This window comes from Xiphophorus hellerii, chromosome 20 (assembly GCF_003331165.1).
Source record: "Xiphophorus hellerii strain 12219 chromosome 20, Xiphophorus_hellerii-4.1, whole genome shotgun sequence".
Lineage (NCBI taxonomy): Eukaryota > Metazoa > Chordata > Actinopteri > Cyprinodontiformes > Poeciliidae > Xiphophorus > Xiphophorus hellerii.
The window spans coordinates 18,361,912-18,385,865 of record NC_045691.1 but is presented as its reverse complement, the minus strand read 5'-3'; the positions used below and the strand labels follow the sequence as shown (position 1 = coordinate 18,385,865).

At 36.9% G+C, this 23,954-nt stretch overlaps 1 protein-coding gene across 1 annotated transcript in view; it reads left to right on the top strand.

Moving 5' to 3' along the window:
- tex264a (testis expressed 264, ER-phagy receptor a) overlaps positions 1-22,494 on the top strand; it is a 77,629-nt gene extending 55,135 nt beyond the window's left edge. Inside the window, exons 3-4 of the mRNA XM_032550067.1 lie at positions 11,384-11,555; positions 20,783-22,494. Coding sequence (XP_032405958.1) covers positions 11,384-11,555; positions 20,783-21,159 — 549 coding nt within the window. The 3' untranslated portion in view covers positions 21,160-22,494. The remainder of the gene's footprint in view (positions 1-11,383; positions 11,556-20,782) is intronic.
- The last annotated feature ends 1,460 nt before the right edge of the window (positions 22,495-23,954 follow it).

Sequence of the window (23,954 nt, the reverse complement as noted above, 5' to 3'; positions counted from 1 at the left end):
GAATCAATGCTTCACCTGCCACTCGTGACTGCACGTCACTGCGTTTTGCCCATTGGTATTTTGCTTCTGATTTATTGACTGAATAGATGCTCATTTAAAATTTTTAGAATGGGTAATTTTATGGTTTTATTTTTTTAGCTCTAGACAACAGGACCAGTGGTTCTCAAATAGGGCTGTATAATTATATCGATTTTACGATATTTATCGATTTTTTTCCACCCTCGGAGGGTATCGATTTTTCATCCGTGAGTATCGATACGTTAAACCATAGGGGTCCATAGGCTTATGCCGTCTTTTTAATGTCTGGTTTGTGACGGCGTAGCAGCAAGACTCCGCCTCCCCCAGTCTCACTTTCAACTTGTGCTTAGAGTGCACATTGTAAACTACACACCAGTTTTTAAATTGTGTTAATAGGCCAAGTAAAACGGGAGTTATGCTAAAATAAGTAAACCATATTTTTCCGAATGTCAGAGAAATGTCAAAAAACGGCTTTTCCAGTTATGTGAAAGGGAATGAGCTTCCAAACGTAAAAAACGAAATGCAACATTAGATTCCTTTGTTTTTGGAAATCTCAAATCATCAATAAATAACGATGGGCTGTATTTTGTTGCTAAAAAACGAAGTAAAGTTGCACAAGTAACCCTGAAAGAGAAGCAGAATGGAGTAGCGGCGCAAACGAGGTAGCGGCAAAAGCAGTGAGATCGCAAAATTAATGCAAAGTTTGGACACTGGAGCGACTAGTGGCATCCACTTCGTAATTTGTTTTTAGCTTAGTGGTTTCTGTTCTGTATATAAAGGTTTACCTGAAGAATGAACACGCAGCAGGCAGTGGCTCTCTGTTTTGAGCTGGAAAACGAAGAGGGGGAACCCGCAGCCGGAGTCTGGGCGCAGTGAGGATTTCCATGATGACGATGGCGGATCGATTATTCATATTAGTAACTGACAAAGAGTATCAGAGACTGGGAGTATGATGAGATCCTGGCAGTCTGAGAGACAGCTACTCAGAGATCCAAGCATGGGAATGGCGGCGCTGCGCAGTTACAAGGAGTCGATCACTACGGGGTGAGGCAGAGCCACTCCCCCAGCAGCTAGTAGTAAACAGCTTACAGCCACGGCTAACTTCGGTAGCCAAGGTAGAAAAGCCTTTTCCCTAGAGTTCAAAAGACTTTGTTTACTCCAAAATGCAGCCACAGTATGTCCAAAAGAAAAACATAAGTGCAATCATTTGCATATTGAGAGTCAACAGAGGCTGATAATCTCCCCACTCAGCTCCTGTATCACTGTTGAAACTTTGAGTTTTATGTCAAATCCACATAAATTAAATGACAGAAACTAATTTTCTCACTGCATCTTTGATTCATTTTGTCCAGCTGTAGACTGTTAGACTCTGTCCAATCAGTCAGGTATTGCGGAGTTGGTGCTTTTAATCAGTTTTCAGTTAATTAAATCCAAGTCTATGGAACACAAAATGTCACTAAAATCTCTCTGTCCTTCTAAAATCTTTCAGAAAATCATAAAAGTGCATCGAATCATAGCTAATTTTATCGGTTGCCGATTATTGCGATACATATCGCATCGTGATCAGTATATCGTATCGTATCTTATCATACATGAGATTATTGAATCGCTACACCCCTATTCTCAAACTGGGTTTAGTGAAAATGCACAATAGAGTGTAAAAACTGCCATTGTTTTATTTTATGTTAACTTTTAATGTATTAGTTTTCACAAACTGTGCTCTAAAGAGTATGCCTTTATTTTGGGAAACTGTAGCCCTTATTTGATAAAACCAAGTGTTATAGAAAAGTGATGATCTAATAAAATATGTAGGCAAAAAATCAGAAGCAATGTCAGCATTTTGTTGTTTTGCAATGAAATATATAAGACCTAATTACTTTATTTATAATTTATAAATTAATTATTTGTGCTCTAATGTCCAGAATGCTATAATTTGGAAACACCTGACTTCAGGTTTAGGCATCCTGTGAAACACTGTTATGGTCCCTGAATGGGACATAGCTCATAAAAAAAATTGATCAATAGCTGACCCAAGGTTAACTCCAAGTTTGCAACAGAAAAAAAATCAGAGAATCATTCAGTTCAGTGTGCTAATTCAGAAATTTTTTATATCACCAAAATGTCTCTGTCTTGGAGAGTTTTAAACTTTATAAATCATATTGAAACATAATTTTAACCACTTATACAATTAAATAAGAGCCCTAAAAATATCTCACCAATATATTATTTTCTAGTGATGACTAGAAAATGATGACCTTATCATTTTCCCATACTTCAGTATCTGGCATCATGGTCTACCTGTCACAAATTACCTTCAGTCGCGTTTGGCTCAGGCATTTAATGGCTCTCCTGGGGATCTCTCATCCATAGAAACTACTCCAAAGAAACAGGAACTATGAAAACTTTCATAGTTTGAAGTGACATAGTTTGTCACAATTGAAGGAAGTCACTTCTTTCTGCCATTAGTAAAGATACGATAACACAGAGAAGGCTCTCAAACAACACTAACTCTTAAGTTTGAGCTTAAGGATGTATGGATGTATATATTTACACATATGTAAAAGCAGATAAAATGGAAAATTAATTAACCTATATTTATTTTTTTTTCATTTGATTTAATAGTGAGGGTCCATTTGAAAATATGGTATAAGTTTATGAGGTAGGAGTTCATACGTTTCTTACCACTTCCTACTCCTTTACAAGCTTGTTAAGATTATTGTGGTACAAAAATATGTGTCGTTTGCATTTCTTGGTAATGTGTGTGATTTTATACTTCTGTTATGTTCAAAATAAATAAATAAGTTTTCAACTAGGACAATTAGTTTAGCACAGGATATAGTTGTGGAACAGATTCAACAAGTCATCAGATAGCAAACATGTTTTCAGCAGGAACTACTTGAAAAGTTTCACATAATTGGACTGAACAATGTAAAATGTACCCATTCAATTTGAGAAATGTGTATTTGATCATGTTTTGCTCAGATGCATTTAATTGTTCAGAAAAAAACTTTTTCTACTTAAACTTCAAACCACTAGCTTTTTGGATAAATGGTGCAGTTTTAATACTGCCAGATGTGAAGCCATCACTTAACCAACTGGAAGAGACACCTTTAAGCGTCAGTTGTGTTGGAAGTGCCCCTGACCTTGAATACAATGCATCTCTCAAAGCCCGCAGGGCATTACTCTGTGCCTGACCTCTTACTGTCCCTGGAAGATACAAGCTGTAATTCTCCAACTAAATCAATAAAAGCGTCATGTTTTTATTGCTTCTCATAAAGCAATTGCCCAGGACTCACTTAATTGTATTTGAGGCAATCAACAAGAGTTTTATAATCTTTATAGGCTTTCATATGTGTGTCTAAACCCAAAGCTTAGATGGGAAATCCATGATCCAGACTTTGGATACACAAAACTTCCCTGACTTTTCAAAATTAGGTTTTGGAGATTAAAGTCAATTAATTGAATGGCCATGGAGGTCTTGAGGTCTTATTGATGATGGACAGGATTTTTTAAAATGTGTTTTTACAGTATGTAGTACATATAAGGTGTATTTGGTCTGCAGTAGACGGCCATCAGAGCATTTTCAGAAGACATAATATGTGGAAATGATGCATATCTACCATTTTATACGGTGCATGTTCTACGTCAAGTTTCAAAATGGTGAAGCGAGGTCATGGAAAATTAACAGTGTAAAAACTGACAATAGAGTGTTTGTCCATCTGCAAGAAATCCCTTCTGCATCTTTAAACTGATACTGTGTTGACTACTGTTTACTGTTGTTAAGACGCTAATTATTTATAAGTAACTTAAGCTACACCATAGCATTATGCAAGTGGATCAGCCAAGGCCTGCAGTTTTTTATTCATGGGGCTGATTCTTTGAGTGTTTGTGAGATGTTTAAAATTTCAACTCTTGGGGTGCTGTGGTGACACAAGGGCAAAGCAAGACCCATGTATTGAGGCCCTATGGCCTCAATACATGGGTCTTGTATTGAGGCCATACAATACAAGATGGCCTCAATACATCCACGAGGATGTGACCACCGCCACATCCTCGTGGTGGTGGTCACAGGTTCAATTCCCAGCCTGGCGACATTTGCCGCATGTCTTCCCCATTCTGATTACCCTGTTTCCTGTCAAACTACTGTACTTTCAAATAAAGGCCACTAGAGCCAACAAAACCTTTAAAATAAATAAAAATTTCAACTCTTCGCGAAATTAGATAAATTCTTCTTCATCTCCTTTTCACGCAAACAGATCATAATCTGCAAAATCTGGCAAATTTATAAGAGTGAGAGGCTTGACTAGCTATTTTTCAAATTACTTACAATTGTTTTGTTGGTTATCTTAAGGGGAATGCCTTTAGTAATTAAAGACTTATTCCTGAGATTCATCACAGTCATTAAAATCCCAGGTATTTTAGTGGGGTTGTCTAATTCCCAGAAGTTTCGAAGACAGAGGTTAATAATAAGCTATTTTTTGTTTTAGAGATCTTTTAAAATCTTAGTCAAATGTGATAGACTTTAAGTTGTGCTGGTTACGTTGATCCAATTTGTTTCTATTTTTTTGTTGGCATCTTTGCCTATGATGATATTTAATCCTTGAGAAAGCAGGGTTGACAATGATGATCATAACTGTTGAGTCTGCTTCGAGCCGGCAGCCAAAGAGCCACTGGCCTGCTTTTAGACCATCAAGTCTCATCTGCCTCTCTTGTACTGCAGGACGGCACATTTCAGTCCCAGCAGCCCAAACACAAACATGCATAAAGAGAGGTTTAGCTGATGTGTGTTGACTTCATGATGAGCTATAGGGAAAAGATGGCACGTTTTCTCACACCACATGTTGAGGCAGAGACCAGAAGAAGGAAGAGGAAGGAAATAGAGTTGTTTGTCAGATAATTAAGTCTTTAAGGCCAGTAGTGAGTTTTGAAATTGATGAAAGGAATAATCTGCAAGATATTTAGTCATTTCCTCAGTGAGTAAAGAGATTAATTGCTGTCTTCTAGAGATGAAACCTTCTATGTTCCACACGTCATTTTGCTCAATATTGTTTGTTGTCTTGTCAGCTGGCGTGTGAGACTACAGTAAATCTAAAATGACAGAAAATAAACAGATTTCAAATGCTGATTAGTATTCAATTACATGGACTTTTAACTCAATCAGAAAAAAATATTAGTAATCACTCAAAGGGAAAGAAATATGGACTAATCGAGCTGTCACACCTCTATCAGGCACATTTTGTAAGCTGTTTGTATTTAGGAGGGAAATCCCTCTCAACATCCTGGTTCCTTAAAGGCTGAGACAAAGTCATCTTACAACAACTGGTGGTGTTCTTATATGTGGGTTAATCTGAATTGATATTGGTGCAATACAACAGTATTACACTTAAATGTGTTTCTGAAACTGTGAACCCCTAATGAATACTGGTGAGTAATGGTTACAACGTTTGTCTTCTGAGCTTTAGATGGCACAAATCTGTTGAGATTCCTGTTTAAATTTCTCCATCTGCCCAAGATCCACCAGTGAAATCTTGCCTTTCTAGTCTTTGTTCTCTACACAAACAGATCCCGTGTGTTTTATTGCTGGTGAATTTCCTGAATGACCTTTATGATTTGAGGATTTGCAACAAAATAGCAAAACAAATTGAAACAGTTAACAGCATACAATACCAATTTGGAGATAAACTATACTTAAGGATAAATTGATTAATTTTTACAAAAGCATAACCTTTATATCTATAACCTACTATTGTGGTGTAGCTTGGGCACTGCCTTCCTACGCAATTCCTCTTGATACTCATCTCCTTCTAATGCAACTTATTGATCTTGATTTCTCTGGTTTCATTTCAATCGAGCCAATCAGCAAACAGATGGAGGAGTTGTAAACAATGGCAAGGATGTTGTTTGGCTAGGCTCTTCAGTTTTTACTGTGGAGCATGTTGTTCACAACACACACAACTTCCGGTAACCTTCACTGAGTGGCTTCCTTCGCGGTCCAGTTGGTGCATTATATACATCGCAGCCAAACCTTATTGATTAGGTAAAATCAGATCTAATCTTTTAAAACTTCAACACAGTCCATGTCTCCAGCAAACAATTGTTTTTCATTAGCCAAGGGTCCAGACCCTCTAAACAAAGCAAAGCATAGAACAAGGCACTGGTTTTTACGACAGTCGTTTTGCTGCTCGGTAAACACAAAGTAGATAAACTGACTTTCATAAACTTTATTATAAATTACATTACATTGATTGTTTCTGCAGATAACAACTTAGATTATAATACAGTAACTATTCAACAAAGTCAATATGGCATGCCAATCTTGTGTGTTAAAATGTGAAAATGCAAGTTTTCCTTTATTTTCTTTTCTTTGTAATTTTTTTTCTCTATGAAGAGAAAATGTAAGCACTAGCATCACTTAAGGAAGTTTTGTTAACGTAAGCGAAATGTTTGTCTGGTGTTTACAAAGACCAAAATATTTGCTACCAAGAATGTATAAATTACCATCTAGTTTTGAACTTCATGTCAACAATAGAGGGGCTGATAAGAAATGACCCAGTTTTCTCATGCAGCATCACTAAAAGCTTTGAAATACATCAAAGGGCAACATTTTAGATTTCAAAAGAAGGTGGCATTGAAATAATATATATAAAAAAACATATTTAGTAACCAAAACACCTGCAGGGAAGGACATCATTTAGTAAACATTTCAGCTTGAAATGAAATAAAAAGATGAGATATAAAGTTTGAAAATGTCATCCTTTTACTTTAAAACTTTATACAGTGACAATCTGACTGCTTGCAGAATAATACCTAGATTTCCAGAATGATATATTGTGGTGGTAAACGATTAAACAACATTAATTACATAGCCAACTTGGTGTTATTTACAGATTAGTGTGTTATTTTGAGGTCTTGAGACTTCATTTCACTCAGTGTTTTCTCTTTTTTTAAAGCCAATACTTGCTGGAACTTGTCAGTCGCAACATATTCAGAAATATTTGACAACACTAAGGCGTTTAGGCTCTTATTAGGAACAAGTTTTTTCAAGAAAAGAGGAGTTTGTAGAAGTGCTTGCTTGGATGATAAATAGTGATTAGACCTGCCAAGAAGTGTTTGCTTGAAGTGATACTTTTCAGACCAGAAAGTGAAGTCGTACAATAGATTGTTCCTTAAAAGTCACTGACTGAGAGCCAGAAATGTTATTAATCTCACAAACATTGATGTCTAAGGACGTGTTCTTCAACTACACATTTGACAGCCAATGACTTTGTCAGTAGTCCTCTGAATAATGTGATTTCCTTTTTCAAACTCTGCTGTTGTCAGATACCCCATGTGAGTTAAGAAATCAGCTTGATTGTCATGCTTAAATGTTGTGTTCATCTCTGGTGGGTGTATTTGGAGCTAACTTAAGTTGTTAGCCTTGTTATGCAAGACAATTTCTTTTTTATAGCCATTTCATCACTAATTAAAATGTCTTAAGCAATGCTAAAAAAAAGTTCATAATTTTACAGGGACCAACATGTCCACCAAAATAATAATTTTTGTTAGAAATCACATGGGGATGAGGTATTGCTACATTCTCCCATCCATGTATTGACAGGATCTGTATCATATTAATCCAGGTTTTGCACAAGCCACCCAAAACCCAAGTAATACTTGGCTAGATAAGCTTAGATGATGTGTAAGTCCTGTGAGTCTAGTTGTTTTTTTCTTTATTGGACAGTATTGGATTCAATTCCCTGTTTCAATTTCTGAAGCTCAGCTCCAATAACTAAAATTGAAATGATGGCTCCCTATTATTTGTTGAAATCTGAATGCATTTGGTTCAGGATTTGTTTTATTAAATTATTTTTAGTTAACTCCATGTCACCCTTTGGGCATGCATAGTTCATTAATTGCACACATACACAAACATATATAGCTGCAAGCAATTGAAAACAACTAAATATTAGCTTTGCTGCTTTACAATATTTCTTCAGAGTTGATTTTTTTTCCTGCTTTGTTAATTTATAAAGTCACAAAATATATAGGATATTGTAAATGACAAGGGGGCTAATCAGCAATGATTTAAATTTTGATATAGAGTCTGGGATAACTAACTTATTCCACATTCTCTACACAAATCAGGGTTTATATGGAGTGCAGTCAGTAGGTCTGCCTTGATTTCCCTAATTTTTGGAGTGATTGGCTAATCCTTACATGTGAAGCTGATCTTATCCACCAATCTCATTTACCTCAGGAAAGGTCTAAAAATCAACCACTGTTCACTTTTGCTCTGCTGTGAGAGAAGTTTGACTGACAGACCCACCCACCACATTGACAATAATCAGCCCACAAGAAATTTGACTTTCTTGCTACATTTAGCAACATTTCAGACAAAAAAAAATTGGTATCAAACTTGTAATTGGCAGGTCAGACTTTTTAAAGATCATAATCGACAATAGGCCAGAAATCTGCTAACTGCAATCGGTGCAGGTCTAGCTCTCAGCTTTGCTTTTGCTTTTTCTTGCATCTTTTGTAGCTCTCGTTTTTGCAGTTATTTTTATTGTCAGAGATTGTCTCATGTTGATTTTTCACTTTAGTCTTCAGTCCTTCCAGTTTGTCTTGTCTTGAGATCTGCATAATAATGCAGAACACATAATGCTGGAGGTCTCTTGTCTCAAGAATTATTGATTATTAGTGATCATCAGGGAAATCTCTAAATGAAAAATCTACAGGTTCCTCCACTAAAGGGGTTTATACTTACAGATGGATATTACTCAGGTGAAACTTTATAATGCCGTACACTGATATAACAAGTTACAGTTTTAATAAAGTAAATCTTGTCAGTTATGCAAACTCTAATCTTGCTCATATCCTATTTTTTTTTGTGTGTGTTTGCATGCGTGTGTGTGAGGGCGTGTGTGTGTGTGTGTGTGTGTCTGCTGATAGAATACCAGACTGCTTTTCTCTCAGGTTCCTGCTCATTATCTAACCAAGTTCAAGGAGATCAGTACTGATTTGCATTGGAAGACTCAGAGCTTCAGGCTCAGCAGCAACCAGATGATTCATATCGTGTTCTACAAAATCTTTTGCAAAGAGTAGATTAAAAACTATCAATCCACCAAGACCAGCTCAACCACAGGAAATTGAGCTACGTGGCTGCTTTTAGCTTTTTTTCCTCCCCAGATCTCCTGAGAATAAATACATTTGTCACATAAGCCATGGCAACAGCTGAAGTACAGTATGTACAGTTACTTAAATAAAATGACCTGACATAAAAAAATCTTAAGTTACACTTAGAAGATGAGTATGAAAAACATACAATGTAAAATGAACAAAAAAAGTACATTTCCCCATTTTGTCTTTTGTTGTTTAAGTAGGAAATGTTACATTTGAGATTTCTATCATGTTTATCTTTATAGGGGGGTGGATGGCATTATGTAAAATAAACATTTTTAAGTGTTATATCATGTTACAATCACTAACTCCTCATCAAAAGCATACCAGGAGTGTTGCTTTGATTCTTTCATGCATGTATGAGAAATCATTTAATTTCCAGTAGCGGCCATTCAGTATACAAAAACTCTTGCTCCCACCTATTTCCACAAAGCTGCTCCTTGAATCTGCAATCCGCTTCCCAGAGCACCCAGCCCCCTGCCTTCTCCACAACTCCTCCAGACTAGCGGCAGCAGCAGTTAGCAAACATGTTGCCGTTTGTGCTACGTAAATAAATTGAACTGAATTAAAATGAGCCTTAACTTAAAATGTACTTCCTACTCCATTTTCTATGACTCTCTTGGTCTCAGTTGTGCATAATTTAAAATCTGCCTTTTCCCAGATATTGAGATCATCATACCGAATGTTGTCTACTCTAGGAAGACGATGACCTCTCATAAGTTCTCACAGTTAACCTAGTTAAAAGAATAAAATATCACACATTTTAAGGATGGCAAAATTTATAAGTGGGGCCATAATTTCACTTATAGTCATATTTATCTGTACTTACATCAAGAAATGTCAGTTTATGATGAAAGGCAGGTTAAAGTTTATCACAAAGCATTTGACACCCCTTCTTCTTTTAGCTAGGTGTAAACACCTAGCTCTCTCAGGCAATGAATCAACATTAAATCGATTGTTTAGCATTCAGTCTTTGACTACCACAAAGAGTAATCTATCATTTTGTTACAGATCACAGTTCAGATCGTTCTGCCTCTTGCTGCTATTCATTGATGGCTCATCAGAGAGCTCACTCCTCTATAATACTTTTTGAACATTATGAAAGGCATGAAATAATTATGTAGGGCTAGTTTTGATTCTGTGTAGAAACCGTACAGCTGAAGAAGACTGTAGAGCTTTGAACTTTCAGCCCGAAATGAACAGTTGATCACTGTACGTGGAATAAGAATGAAATGAGATTGGCACTCTGGCAAAAGAATCTCATTTTGGCTTTGCACCGTAGCAGACTGTAAATTTTTCACCAATTCGCATCAAGATTATATAAAATGGGCCCATCATAAACAAATCACATACCTTAGAGGAAGGAGAGGACTTACTGTTTAGTAAAATGCATTTCATAAAATTCCATTATATCTGGTTTGCCAGCGTGAAACAAGATCAGAAACAATGTGACAAAAGCTTTATAGCTAATTCAAGATGCAGCTCTTTTTTTTTTTTTCCTGAGCGTTGCCTGGTCTGACCTCTGGTTGAACTTACTAGGTCTCCCACTCCTGGACATTTTAAATAATTGAGTTGAATGCTTTGCAGTTGTGAATTAATTTTCTCACTGCAGAAGGCTAAAAATTATGTGGAAATAATCTTATAAACTTCCCACAGTGATCTGCATCTCCTAATTACCTCTTCCATATCTTGGCTGGAGTCTTCCTCTTTGACATTGTTTTTACATCCCTACATGTCACTTTTTTCTCATTCTTTACATCTTGCATTTCTTAGTGGTCAGTAAAATATGTGCATTGGGCTAGCAGTGTGTGTTTCCTCTTTACCTGAATATTGAACATGGAACCCTTGAGGGTTGATTACTTATATCTGGTAACAATGGAGGATTTCTGTTCCGTCCTGAATGATTAAACTCTCTTACTTCATGGTTGTATCTCTGCCTCAGTTTGTGAACTTGAGGCATTCCTTTGAGCTAATGATCTGTGCACTGTCAATCATTTCTACACCTCAACGCTTTTCAGAAATTATACTGACTTCTATTCCTATTCTACTCAGACAGACACGTCCACCAAGCCTTATAAAACCCACCTAAAAATCAGGGATGTTCTCATTGCAATGTTTTTTGTTTTTAATAAATAAATTAACTGAGACAATCTGTGTGAAGATTTTGAGATGGGAGCATACGTGTGATTTCTTCTGTTTTTCCTTTTAGGAGAGGAAACTATGTGCCTTCCCATTTATTGAGACTTTCCACTCAGATTTCATCAACTACATGGTTCCTCTGTGTCGCCAGATGGACTTCTTTGTGCCAGAACTCACAGAGCAGGTCAAAACAGACGGGAAAGACGAGGACTCAGATGAGGACAGAGGAACTGACATTACAGGTAAACCATCACACATCTTCAGACACTGTCAATTATTGTACAGGGGGGAACGAGACAAAACAAAATACCACTTTTTGTGTCTGACTGGAAGAAATTTTCAAAACTGATGGGTAGTTTTGAAACTCTCTTAAAGGAGAGTTAACTCATTGTGAAAATCTTGTTTTTGCTGACCTCCAGTGGTTTAACTTTTCACAGGTGTATATCAGAGCTTCTGGCAACACCCAAACACACCCATCACTGAGAACTGGAGTGACTTTACTCTATAAAACACCAAAACAGGCTTATAACTCCGTATGATCACAGTAAAGTAAATCAATCTGAAACAGTTCCTGGTTTTCTTAAGAAGCTAAAAAGAAGATAAATGTGCCAACTTTTATTTTGTCTGATGGTGCTTTGACTCTACCTCATTCGCTGATCACTGAGAGCAAGTGACATGAGTGTGTAATTGTTCTGTCATTACAACTATGCGTCTCCACATGCCGTGTCCTCTCTACTGCCGTCTCGCTTGACTTGAAAAGTCATGACATGGCAGTATTGATTTTTCTGATGTACAGATTACAAAAGAAAGAAAATAATGTAGGGATCAACTAAAATGCAGTGACACCTATAGCAACTGTGTTAAAATAACATTCTCAAGACACATTTATCTGGCGGCAAATCTTTCCAGAGCCAAAAGTATTCACTCCCTTTGAACCCTTTCTCATTTTGCGGCATCACCATAACACACTTGGATGTTTTTTATTGGGATTTTATTTGATAGATCAACAGAAACAAGCAGGGTTTTACTTTTCTTCTGAAAAGTATGGTGTACATTTGTTTTCAACCCAGTTTATGCTAGTATGCCCCGATAATCCAACACAACCAACTATCCTCAGATTTCATCTCAGAAATTGCATCATTTCTGTGAGGCCCCCAGAGGCTTTTAGAGAACATCAGTGAACAAACAACCCGATGAAGAACAAAGAACACAACAGACTGATCAGGGAGAAAGTTGTGGCGATGCTTAAGCTATTAAGACATGGCAGTCCACCTGCCAGCCTGACAGCTTAACTAAGGAGAGCATTAATCAGAGACTCAGTCAAGATTCCCATGGTAACTCAGAGCGTGATACAAAGCTCAGGTCTGAGACTGTGTCGACTTAACAACTATCAGTCAGGCACTCAAAACATCTGGTTTGGGAGACGAGAAGAAAGCCACTGTTCAAAAAAATTATATTTGAAGTTTTCCTCAGGGTATGTTGGGGACACATCACCCACTGCAACATAGTGATGGCAGCATCATGCTGTGGAGATCCTTTTCTTCAGCTGGTCATAGTCGATAGAGAAATGAATAGAGTTACGTACAGGTGGTAAGAATAGTACAATAATTCAGACCCACACAGTCTCACATCAATATGTGCTTGTTTTAGACTTTTATGTATTTGTTTTTTTTCTTGGAGTTTTTAAACATATTTTTGTTTCTTAAACTATCTTATATCAAATGTTATTTTGTGACATTCTGTGAAAGTGCTCGGGTCACATTCCTACATACACACTATATTCATAATACCTCAACTCTAATGGAAAATAAACATGAGAAAATGTGTATTTTATTTAAAGGAGAATGTTCTCTTTAATTTCACAAATTTAAAATCCTTAGTTGGTATTCTTTACAACCAAACATATTATGAGTGAATGTAGTATTGCTCAAAAACAGTATTTTATACAATAGCTGCTGAGCCCATGCATGTTAATGCTATCTTTGAGTCAGTAGGGGCTTGTAGCCTTTGGGCTTAAATTTTTAAGCCGAAATACTTCTGCATTTCATCTGCTTAGTGCTGATCCTAAATTTATACTCCAAACTTCTAAATATTGACTTAATACTCAGCATGTCTTTATGAATACCACTCAACTTTCTGAGTGAGTTCCCATCTCTAGTTGTGATTTCAACAGATGTACATAATCACTGTGTAGAAACACTAATGGTTGCTTTCTCAATCAGGTAGAAGTTATTTGGAAGCCAAGTGGAAAGAGTTGTCATTGTAAGCAAGATGAGGAACCAGGCATCTCGTCAGAGGCCCCTGAGCATATTAGACATAAACTGCAAATGATCCAGGGAGACCTTTGGTCATTAAAGGCCAAAGATCTCACTGGTTGATCTCTGGTCATTCAGAGCATTCCTCGGCTGATGAGCTAATTGGAATGTAATCCTCGCCTCACCCAGTGGCAAGTGTTGCTCACCAGCGGTATCAGATACCTTTGAGTACTTTGAGAGAAATATTTGTTTTATTTGACATGTTTTTGATGCATTTCGTTTTTACAATTTCTCATTCGCAGCTATATAGTCTTGTACATGCAGCTGCACAGCATATTCAATTCTGTATATCTAATAGAATTGAATATAACTGTGTATGAGGCACTATCTAACACAATAGCTGCTTTTACACTGCCTGTCCCATTCAGGATAACACTATTTGTGTCCAGCTTTGCAGTTAATATTGTTTTTTTATTACCTCTTTATCACAGCGCAGGCTGTTTATCACCCTTTGAAGTTTCCACTCAAATACTGAACAAAGCAAATAGATCCTCTATCGTCTGAAGTAAATTGTTTTTTAAACTGTTTTTTTTTTTAACCTCATTCTTAAGCGCCGTGTGTTTCGCTGTAAGACCACTTCAAACCAGAGGTAACCTTCTGGTCAAGTGAGATTTTCCAGTGGTTTTTCAGGGAGCCATACTGGATTCCTGGAAGAGACTGTGGAAATGGTTTTGGCCCTGGTTTTCACCCCTTTGCCTGTTTTTGTTCTAATGGCAGAACAATTTGTTTCAGTGTGAGTAAATTCTGTTCTAGTCCATAGGCTCTGAGAGTCTTGTGCATAAAAATACACACAGTAACCAAGAGTGACATTTTTGGGAAAATAATAGAGCAGCGGTTTCTCAGAGGAGAGCCAGAATCAATGCCAAAGCTATACAGATGCTGCTGGTGCATCCAGCTTTATCAAGATAGAAAAAAATAGAAAACTCTTTAGTTCTGTTCAGTGTTCAAGCAGGCATGATACAACAGAAAAATCTTGGTTTATCCTCTTTGAAAGGTTACATGAGCCAACATGAATTCCTGAGAATAATGCAGGGAAAAAAGGAATGTTTTTTGATAAGGGGCTATTTTATGTTTGGTGGAGTTTTAGCAATGATATATATTATTACGATGTTTAAGATGTTAAGGAGTCTCTTGTGGCCGTATTTCTAAAAATAAAACTTAAAATTGTTTTTCACCATTGGAGCATTTTCCCCTCATATTTCTTAATGAGTGTCTTGAGTGTCTATGGTTTGCATAATTTGACATGTAGCAGAAGCATACTTCTGTGTCTGCAGATTTTTGTCTTTATTTGACTGCAGTAGCACAATGCCTAAGAAATATGGTCTTGTAAGAATCAGACTTATTTTTGACACTAAACTTACATTCTGTGCAATTATTATGTGATTTTTTTTTTACTTGAAATATACCAGCAAAAATTTACTTTCAAAAATGTGCCTGCAAATATGGTGACCTTCTGTTCACTCCAGCCAAAGCAGTTAGCAAAATTTGATGTCAATAAACTTTTAGCCAGTTAAATTGGACACCTCTGATCAAACGGACATACAATTAGCTGCTTACAATATCTAAAGAACAAACAAAAACTTTAAAAACAGAGATGTGGGTTTAATTAATACGTTTTGCATCAGTTTGTGGAAATGCTGTGTGGAAAACATTAACTTTCAGCAAAACCACCAATAAAGGCACAAAAGGAAATCTTCAGGAAACTTTCATTAAATATTTTAATTAGGAGCATACAGATTCAATATCCATGTGTAAATTGTAGTAATTAGCATAAATAGCCCTAGCCTATATCTGCTTCACTGATGAGGTCAATCGGTTCAGCATTGCCCAGCAGCTGTGGGGAATTGATGCGATCATGTCAAAGCATGGCTGCATCAGCTCTAATAAGAAACATATGTTTTGGTTTACTGCAGCTTCCCCAGTGAGTCCAGAATTCATTGAATTTCCTGCTCAATATCTTTGCTGCTGATGGAGAAGCAGTTGTTTTAATATATTGTGAAAACTTTGTCAAAAAATCATCTGTGGCTGTTTTGGTTGAGGTAATTAAAGAGTTAAACTTTACTTATTTATTTTTTAAATGTGATGAAAATAGGATGTAAAATATGCAGCATTTTGTTAAAACTACTGTTGTTAATCGAATGATTCTGAAACCCCTCCTCCTTGTTTTAAAGCTCTCACTGTTGTTACACAGATATAATTCTGTGGGGCTCTTTGTGATTAAATGTACATAATTTCATCCAAATATTGGGCAGTCAACAACAAAATGGTTCTTTGCTCTACATGTTGCTTTTCATTACATTTTTGGGTCATTCTGGGATTTTAAAATCATAACAAAGATTTGTTTAAGTAACTCATATTTTATTAAAACAAAATTATTTTCCTGACCCAAAGCTCAGTTCCCAAACGTATGTAATCTATTTCATTGCTTTAGGACTTTTCTAAGATGATATGTTCCAGCGCCTGGGAATTTAAAGTGCTTCAATTCAAATGTTAGAAATGACTTGTCTCACACTTGGTTTGCAGAATATTTAAGTGAAGCTTCACAGGTTTAGATTCTGTATGACACTACCATCGACTCTACATTTGTTTCTTTAAAATATGATTATTACTTGTCACATTTTTCTTGATATGGTGGGATTGTTACGTAATTGGGTGGTGAGCTCCATGTGGTTTCTTGCTGCAGAACAAATTTCCCTGTGGGTATAAAGAAAGGTTCTTGGACCTGGAGGAGCAAATACGTGATGTTAAAAAAGACATTTTGCACCACATGAGTTAGTGGCACTTTAAAGACATGTGCTGGATTAGAACGTTTCCAAACTTTTTTGTGATTGGGTTTTTCATTCTCATAGTATGCTTGTCTTGAGTAAAAATATTGCAATATGATGATGTTACGACAAAGATTTGTGACAATAATCGCTTTTATGTTTTATAAAAGCCATAAATAACATAAGAGAGTAAAGGTAGTAATTTCTAAAAAGAAAAAATTGGTGGGTGTTTAGGCTTTTGAAACACAGACATAGCAAAAATACAGAATTAACACCCATTTAGTTTGTTGTAATTTTCAGTGGCTTAGAATGAAGATTATTATGTTTTTTTGTTATTATAATAACAACAAAAAATTATAGTATAACAAGAAAAAGTTGTTATACTCTGTTACTGAGTAACAGAAGTTATTGTGGAAGTTGAGAAACTGTGAATAACAAGCTAGTGCTAGCTGATTAGTCAGACTATCTGTTGGAGTTTGCATAGAGCTGCTGACTGTAGCTTACATACTGCAGTTTTGAGACAGTTTTCCCTTATTGAGAGTGAACGGTAGCGCTAGGTTTAGCTTCAAAGCTATGACTGTTTTTCTTTCATACAGGAAATATTTGAGCTTTTTATAAGCACTCCATCTAAGATTTTGCTATCGTTTTTGTGATTTAAAAAAAAAAAAAATTCCATTCAAAATCACCAATCTTGTGGTACTACTTTCAAAATATTTGCAGTATTTTGTCCTCATTAAAACCCTTCCAACATTGTAAAAAACTGGAGAGACTGTAAGATGGGCAAAAGTGTGGGATTCATTTTTCAGTCAGCTGACCGAGCAGCAACAGGTGCTGGAGCGGCAGTACTCTGTTACTTTAGGCTCCATACAGTTGTAAAAAACTGCAGTCACCCTAACATTTTCTCTAGAATCTCATTGAAATAACTCTAAACCATAGTTGTGGTGTGATGGAAAATATTGGTGGTTTAAAAAAAACAAACAACACTTTTTAAAACCTTTGTTAACAATAAGCAATTCATTGCTTTCTTCATAATTAGTTTATTGCCAGGCTGCCAAGGAGACCTCATAGGACACATTAGCAGATTTAGACAAATGGTGTTTTACCCAGAAATCCCTAAATGAGGATCCCTAAGCGCTCCTGCCACTAAGTCGGTGTTCATAAACAAGATGATCCATCTAATTTAGCACTTCCTAATTTCTGTTTATATATTTCATGTTGGACTTGTCTCACCATCCGCTCCGATTCTGCAAACTCTTTCACCATGTCTCAGCTGTTTCTGTAACTAATTACCTCCTTAAAAAAAAGCCTTCTCCTCTGTTTCAGCAGTTTGAAGAACAAGACCTTGATCCGCTGCTAATAATCCCAATGGGTCCAATTTAGCAATTCATTTAGGCAAATGTTTTCCAAGAGACTTCCGCTGGCTTCTACCACTACACAAATTTTAAGGGTTGCATGCTGATTTTGAACGTGTGGAAGTTGTCCGGCATGCCAAGCCTCTTCCTTGAAGGTGCTGATCCGAAGAAATTAGCCTAAAAAGGCCAATTAAAACCCATACAATTCCTTACAGTTCAGTGTTACTTATCATATGAAATGAGTCTCAGTGGAGTTTCCATGTTATTGGAATCAAAACACAACCCATCCACATGCAGTTTGAACCAGGACCACTACCAAAAAAATCACATTTCTCCCATTTCTTGTCCTCCCAGGACCCATCTTGTAGGTTTTGTCTGAACTTGCAACCCAATCATCAGATATTATAAATAACCTATATGAAGTTCACATGTACACTGCAGGCGGGATCACATCTGCTGGACGTGATAATTAAATTGGTGAAGATTCAAACAAATAATAAAAAGAAATGGTTGACCTTAGGGAGCATCTCGGAGACTCCATGTTTATTGTATTTCTGTCCCTAATGACGCATTTCAGTGCCAGCCCACGCAGACGTGCGCCTGATGCTTATTGGGAGTGTAAAGGCAGAAAGAAAGGGATGAGCATGGTGTCCGGTGGGAGAGCAAAGTCAAGTCAGGATTTATCTGTCAAACGCATTTAACGTCAAGGCGGTCACTTTACTGGCAAAACACACCAGGCATGGATGAGAGCATGATGCATTAAAACAATGATGTATCTAACTACAACAAAATTAACTGAAAACCATATATTACTAGCTTGACCAGATATTTATTACAATGATGGAAACTTGGCTTTTTTCTGGTTTTCTTCACTCTTTTCTTTCACCCGAAAAGAGACAGCTGGAGGTGCGATCGCTTAGTGATATTTGTTGTGTAGGTGGCAGGTATGATGTGCTCCTTACATTTCCCAGAGTTGACACCTACTCTGCTTTCATTTGCAATTTTAGAAAGTCCTCATGTTTTTCATTTGCCAGCTTTGCTCCGTCCATCTCTCTCCAGGCCGTGGATTTGTTGGACACAATTTATTTCTAACTTCCGTTTAATTCGTCACTCTGTCAACTTTTTTGCAGATTTCCAGCTGTGCACATTCCAGCAACAACAATCTGGACCAATCGCTTAGATGAAAAAGGACCCTTAGCTTGGGGTAATGAATGATGATTGGCTCACAGTGAAACGTAGATCAAAGGCTAGAAAAATATAGGCTTAGATGGAAAGCATTAGCACACTGATCATGTCGGTGAGGAAATCTCCACCTATTAAGCAAATGGATGCACTCTGTGAGTACAGATAAGTAACATGCAGAAGACAAGCCTAGCTGCAGTCAGCTGCTGAGAATGAAATGCACAATAAGGTTGAAAAGTGTAAAACATGAGTCATCTGAGGCGCTTTATAAGAAACAGATTTTTGTCTTTAAATATTATCGTCTGTTTTATTTGAACTCAACTTATTGGTTACATTTCTCTGCTCTACAATGTATTGCAAAAAAAAAGGATACCCCTTGAATCATTTCATATTGTCTTGTAATGACGACAAATTTCGATGTAATGCATTGTGAATTTGTTTGATGGAATATTAAAATGTGTGCAATTGTGAAGTGAGAGGAAAATGATCATTTTTCTTTAAATATATTCTTTTCATCATCCATGAGTCAGCTCCAGGACTCTTGAGTTATGTCTCTACCAACTTTGTACATCCTTTGACTTAAATGTTTGACAACTTTTCTTGCAAATTTGCTCATTTTTATTAAACTGGAACAATTTGTAGACATCAATTTTCAAAGTGCGTCACAGATTCTGAAAGGGATTTAGTCTATACTTTGACTGGGCCATTCTACCTCATTAATTGACTTTTAATAAAACCGCATTCTATTGCAGCTTACTTTTTGACACACAAATTGTCTTTTAGTTTTTATTTGTTATGTTATTTTGTATGTCATCTATGGCTTGTAGCAAGCTGTTTACAGGAACTCAAAAAGCTATTTTCACAGTGGCCTCTTTAATGAAGGTCAGACTTGTCAATTGCTAATGATTTTTCTTTGAACATATTGTTCCCTCACCTGAGTTGTGGATCTCTGCAGCTCCTCCAGGGTTATCATGAGCCTTTTGGCTGTTTCTCTTACTAGTTTTCTTCTTCCCTGCCTATTCACTTTAGGTGGACAGCCATTTTATTTACTTACAGGGGAGTGTGTCTCACTTTGGGATGACCGATGAGATGTCCAGACTTCTCCACAGCTTTTTTTCCTGACCTGTCTGCTGTGTTCCTTCGTCTTCATGATGCTGTTTGCTCACTGGATATTGCCAACATCTGTGTGTAATTAAATTACACATATTGTAATTAAATTACACACATTGTTAGGTGACAAGTTACTTCTGAAGACGATTAGTTAAACTAGACTTTACTTAGGAGTATTGGTATAACACAAATGCACTCCACACTTTTTAGATTTATGTTTCAAAAACTATCTTTTCTTTTCCATCTCCTTAAAGGTTATGCGCTGTGTTGTGTTAATCTCTCATAAAATACAATATAGGTAACATTTTTCTCATAACAAGACAAAATGTAAAACATATTCAAGGAACATAAATGCTCTTGTAAAACTCTTCCTATGTGTCTTTACTTTTCCAACACCATTATTTATAAAATACATAAATGATGATATTGTATGGATTCATTTAATATCTGCACAGAATCACCTTCCTATGTGTGGTTTTAGTCAGATGTAAATCATCCAGACTAAATATCATGGTAATAGACACTTGCATTGGTATTCTAATAAAACTTTGACATGTTATCTTTGGCCAAAGGTCCATATGTAGCTTATCACAGCATCTACTTGATAAACTGGAACAAATTTTCTGATTAACCCAGCCTGAAATTGGCTTGCTTTGCCACTTCTCATTTAAGTTTTTATCAGATTTGCACATGACTTTTTAACACAGTCCCGATTTAATCCCTCTTAATTTTTAAATTGCTGCAGGTGCAGATTCCCACAGTGACGTGAGCTCAGTAAGCGGCGGTGTGCCTTGGGACAGCAGGGAGACTTCTCTGGCAGCTTCCACTGCTGCCTCTCTGGCCTCCTCTCTGCCCCTCAGAGACATAATGGACTCAAACGAAGACAATAAGCACAGGGAGCACAGCGACAGAGGTTCAAACGACTCTGTAGGCAGCGGCTCATCCTTCGAAGAACTTGACATGGACCAGGAGGAGCTAGAGGAAGGAGACGGGATGGAGGGCGAGAAGGAAAAAGGAACCCCTGAAGAAGAAGAAGATGATGATGAAGAAGAAAAAGAAGGAGCTGAAGAAGAGGCTGGACTGGTTGCAAAGAGGAAGTTCCTGGGAGACGGAGAGGAGTAGGAAGGACGCTGGAGAAATAAGGGACGTGGCCGTTTGAGTGGCATGCTAGAGTGTTTCTCAGCTGTGCTGTTGTTGGTTATCTGTCAGAGTTGTTGGTGGATCTAAAGCTGTTCATGCTGTGACCAACACCACCTTTTTCTGCACCTTCTAACAAAGCCTGTACTCTTTCTTAAACGTAATCTCAGATTTTAGGAGCCCTGGTTGTGTGTTTAGATGCTGCCAGGACAGAGCATCACTAGGGGAACCAGCACACGATGTGCAGCAACAGGTGTTTTCATTTCAACCAAGATATGATGTAACTGTGGGTCCATCTTCTACAGATTTTTGGAAGATTAAACGTAAAATGCCTAAAATTAGGAATAATTGGGTTTTTAAATACATAAACTGCTGCTGTTTTTGCAATTAAACCCGATTTCAAATCGGGGGCAATAAATCAAGTTATTGACATCACCAGCTTTTCCTTCGAGGGTGGACAGGTTATTTTTTCATCACTCTATACTCAGATAATCGCATTTTAATGCGATCTGTCTTTCCAAATTTACGTTATTAACCCACTCTTCACTTAGTTTATTTTCTTCTCAATGTAGCCAGAGTTCATCTCCTATCAGAATCTAGTTGTGATCTCTTTGTAAGTTGATATTGTACTGGAAATGTAGAAATGTATTGCCATGTTTGTGTCCCTCTGTGTTGAATAAAATTTTCAAATGGGAATTGTACCTACAAATAATTAGTTTGTCTCTCACACGTGCAAAATAAGACACTGACGCTGTTTTTTCTTCTTTCAAAGACAATGGTTTGAACGCACCTCGATTTCAAGCAGCTTCTTCCTGAAGTATGATTTGATTTCCACTGCAACAGGCACATAATTTTGTCTGCGGTCTGAGGACATTCTTGTTTATCTGCTTCCCAGCAGTTACAAAAGACGTAACAGAGAGTGGGTGGCGGCGCTTTTCACAGGCCGGCAACAAGCGAGTGAGCTGCTCATAAGTTATTAAGCTTGCTCTTGGAGGCTGACTGTTTTCAAGGTTTCACAATGGAATGATTGCTAGTTTTACTGCTTCACTTGAGTTCAGGTGGGAACAAAATGACAGCTGCTAGAATCAGAACTAATGATTTATTAGTGAAGGTTATGCAAATAAATCTCAGCTGTTTTAAGGCGATCATTGTGGAGCAAATTCCTGTGGCATGCTTGAAGCATTTGATGCAAAGAATTTGAAAAACCTTATAAAGCACAATAACGTAAAGTGAAATATTATTGTATTGTATTGCCACAGTTGAACTTGTTTTGGTCTGTCATTGTCTGAAAGGTTAAAATAAGATATTTACATACAATTTTAAAAAAAAACTGCACTTTACTTCATGGCTTGATATTGAAACAAATGCAGTCCAGAGCTTTATCTGTTTTAGATATTAATTTCAGTCATCCTAAACCTCTGATGTGATGTGAGAGACTTTTTTACAAGTTCAGTTTTTGATATATATTTATTTATAAGATGGTAAAAAAATTTATCGCATATTTCTCTATCTCTATATCGCTTGGTGTAATCTCAACCTCCATCAATCTGGTTCTAGTTGAGGTTTCTTCCTGCTAAAAGGGAGATGTTTCTCTCCACTGTCACCACATGTTTGCTTAGAAAGAGCGATTGCTGCAAAGTCAAGCCAAAGTCATTGGCTGGACTTCCTAAGATGGACTTTTACCAGTTGGTATTAAATCATAAATTTTAATGAATAGCATTAAGTTGGGCTGCATGAATCTGACTATGCGGTTCAGTTGTGATGCTAACATGCATCAGTTTAAGCTGATTTCCGCCCAAATGGAGATGTATATAATTGGATATGAATTGTTTGTCTTTCAAAGTGCCTTGAGAGGACTGTGTTTGTGAGTTGCCGCTACAACAATAAACGGTTAATTGAGACGCTAATTGCTTTTAAAATCATGGGATTGTTCAAAATCCATTTACTGAGTTGTGGCTTGTGGCATCCTTTTAGGCTGATCATTATTTTAAAGTGTGGCTTCATTAGTTTTCATGGTGATTAATAGCCACAGTTATAAAAGTTTCTCAACAGTGAGTCATATCTTTCCAGTGGAGGAAGATGAGGAAGATTTACTAATATGTTGGAGAAATTTAAAATTTTACTGGAATTTATTGTGTATAGAATAAAAACAGCCCCCCTTGCGATGTTGACATCTAACATATCTAAGCACTAAGGTTTTGTTAAGTGGTTGATATTTTTGTAGCTTAAATTAATAAAACTGAATATTGAAATCAGTAATTCTCTAATGTTCCTCTGGTATTTCAATAAAAAGACTGTGACCAAATAAAAAGAATAACTGTTAGAAAACATTATATTACTTCAGCTGTTTCTGTGATAACCAACCACTTGTACCATTTTGTCTACTTAGTCTGTTTCTGCAGGGAGTGATGCCCTTACCACATGTCTGTTGCGCTTTCAGTTTTGATCCCGCCACCCCCCGACCTCTGTCCAGAGGCCAACCCGAGAAGCAGCGTTGACGAGGGACAGCGATGACACGGCGGGTCAGCCGCTGATTTAATTAATCGTGAATTTCACATGGGTGTCACGCAGCTTCACGGGCATGCTGGTTTTTGCCCTCCTGTGGTGTTGGCTATTAATGTGCTGTACCTCGCAAAAGTATTCACACCTCTTCAGTTTTTTCACATTTTGCCACATCACAACCAATAACGTTCAATGTAATTAATCGGGCTTTATATATACATACATACATACTGTATATGTGTGTAATGTTAGACCAACATGCACATTATTAAGAATAG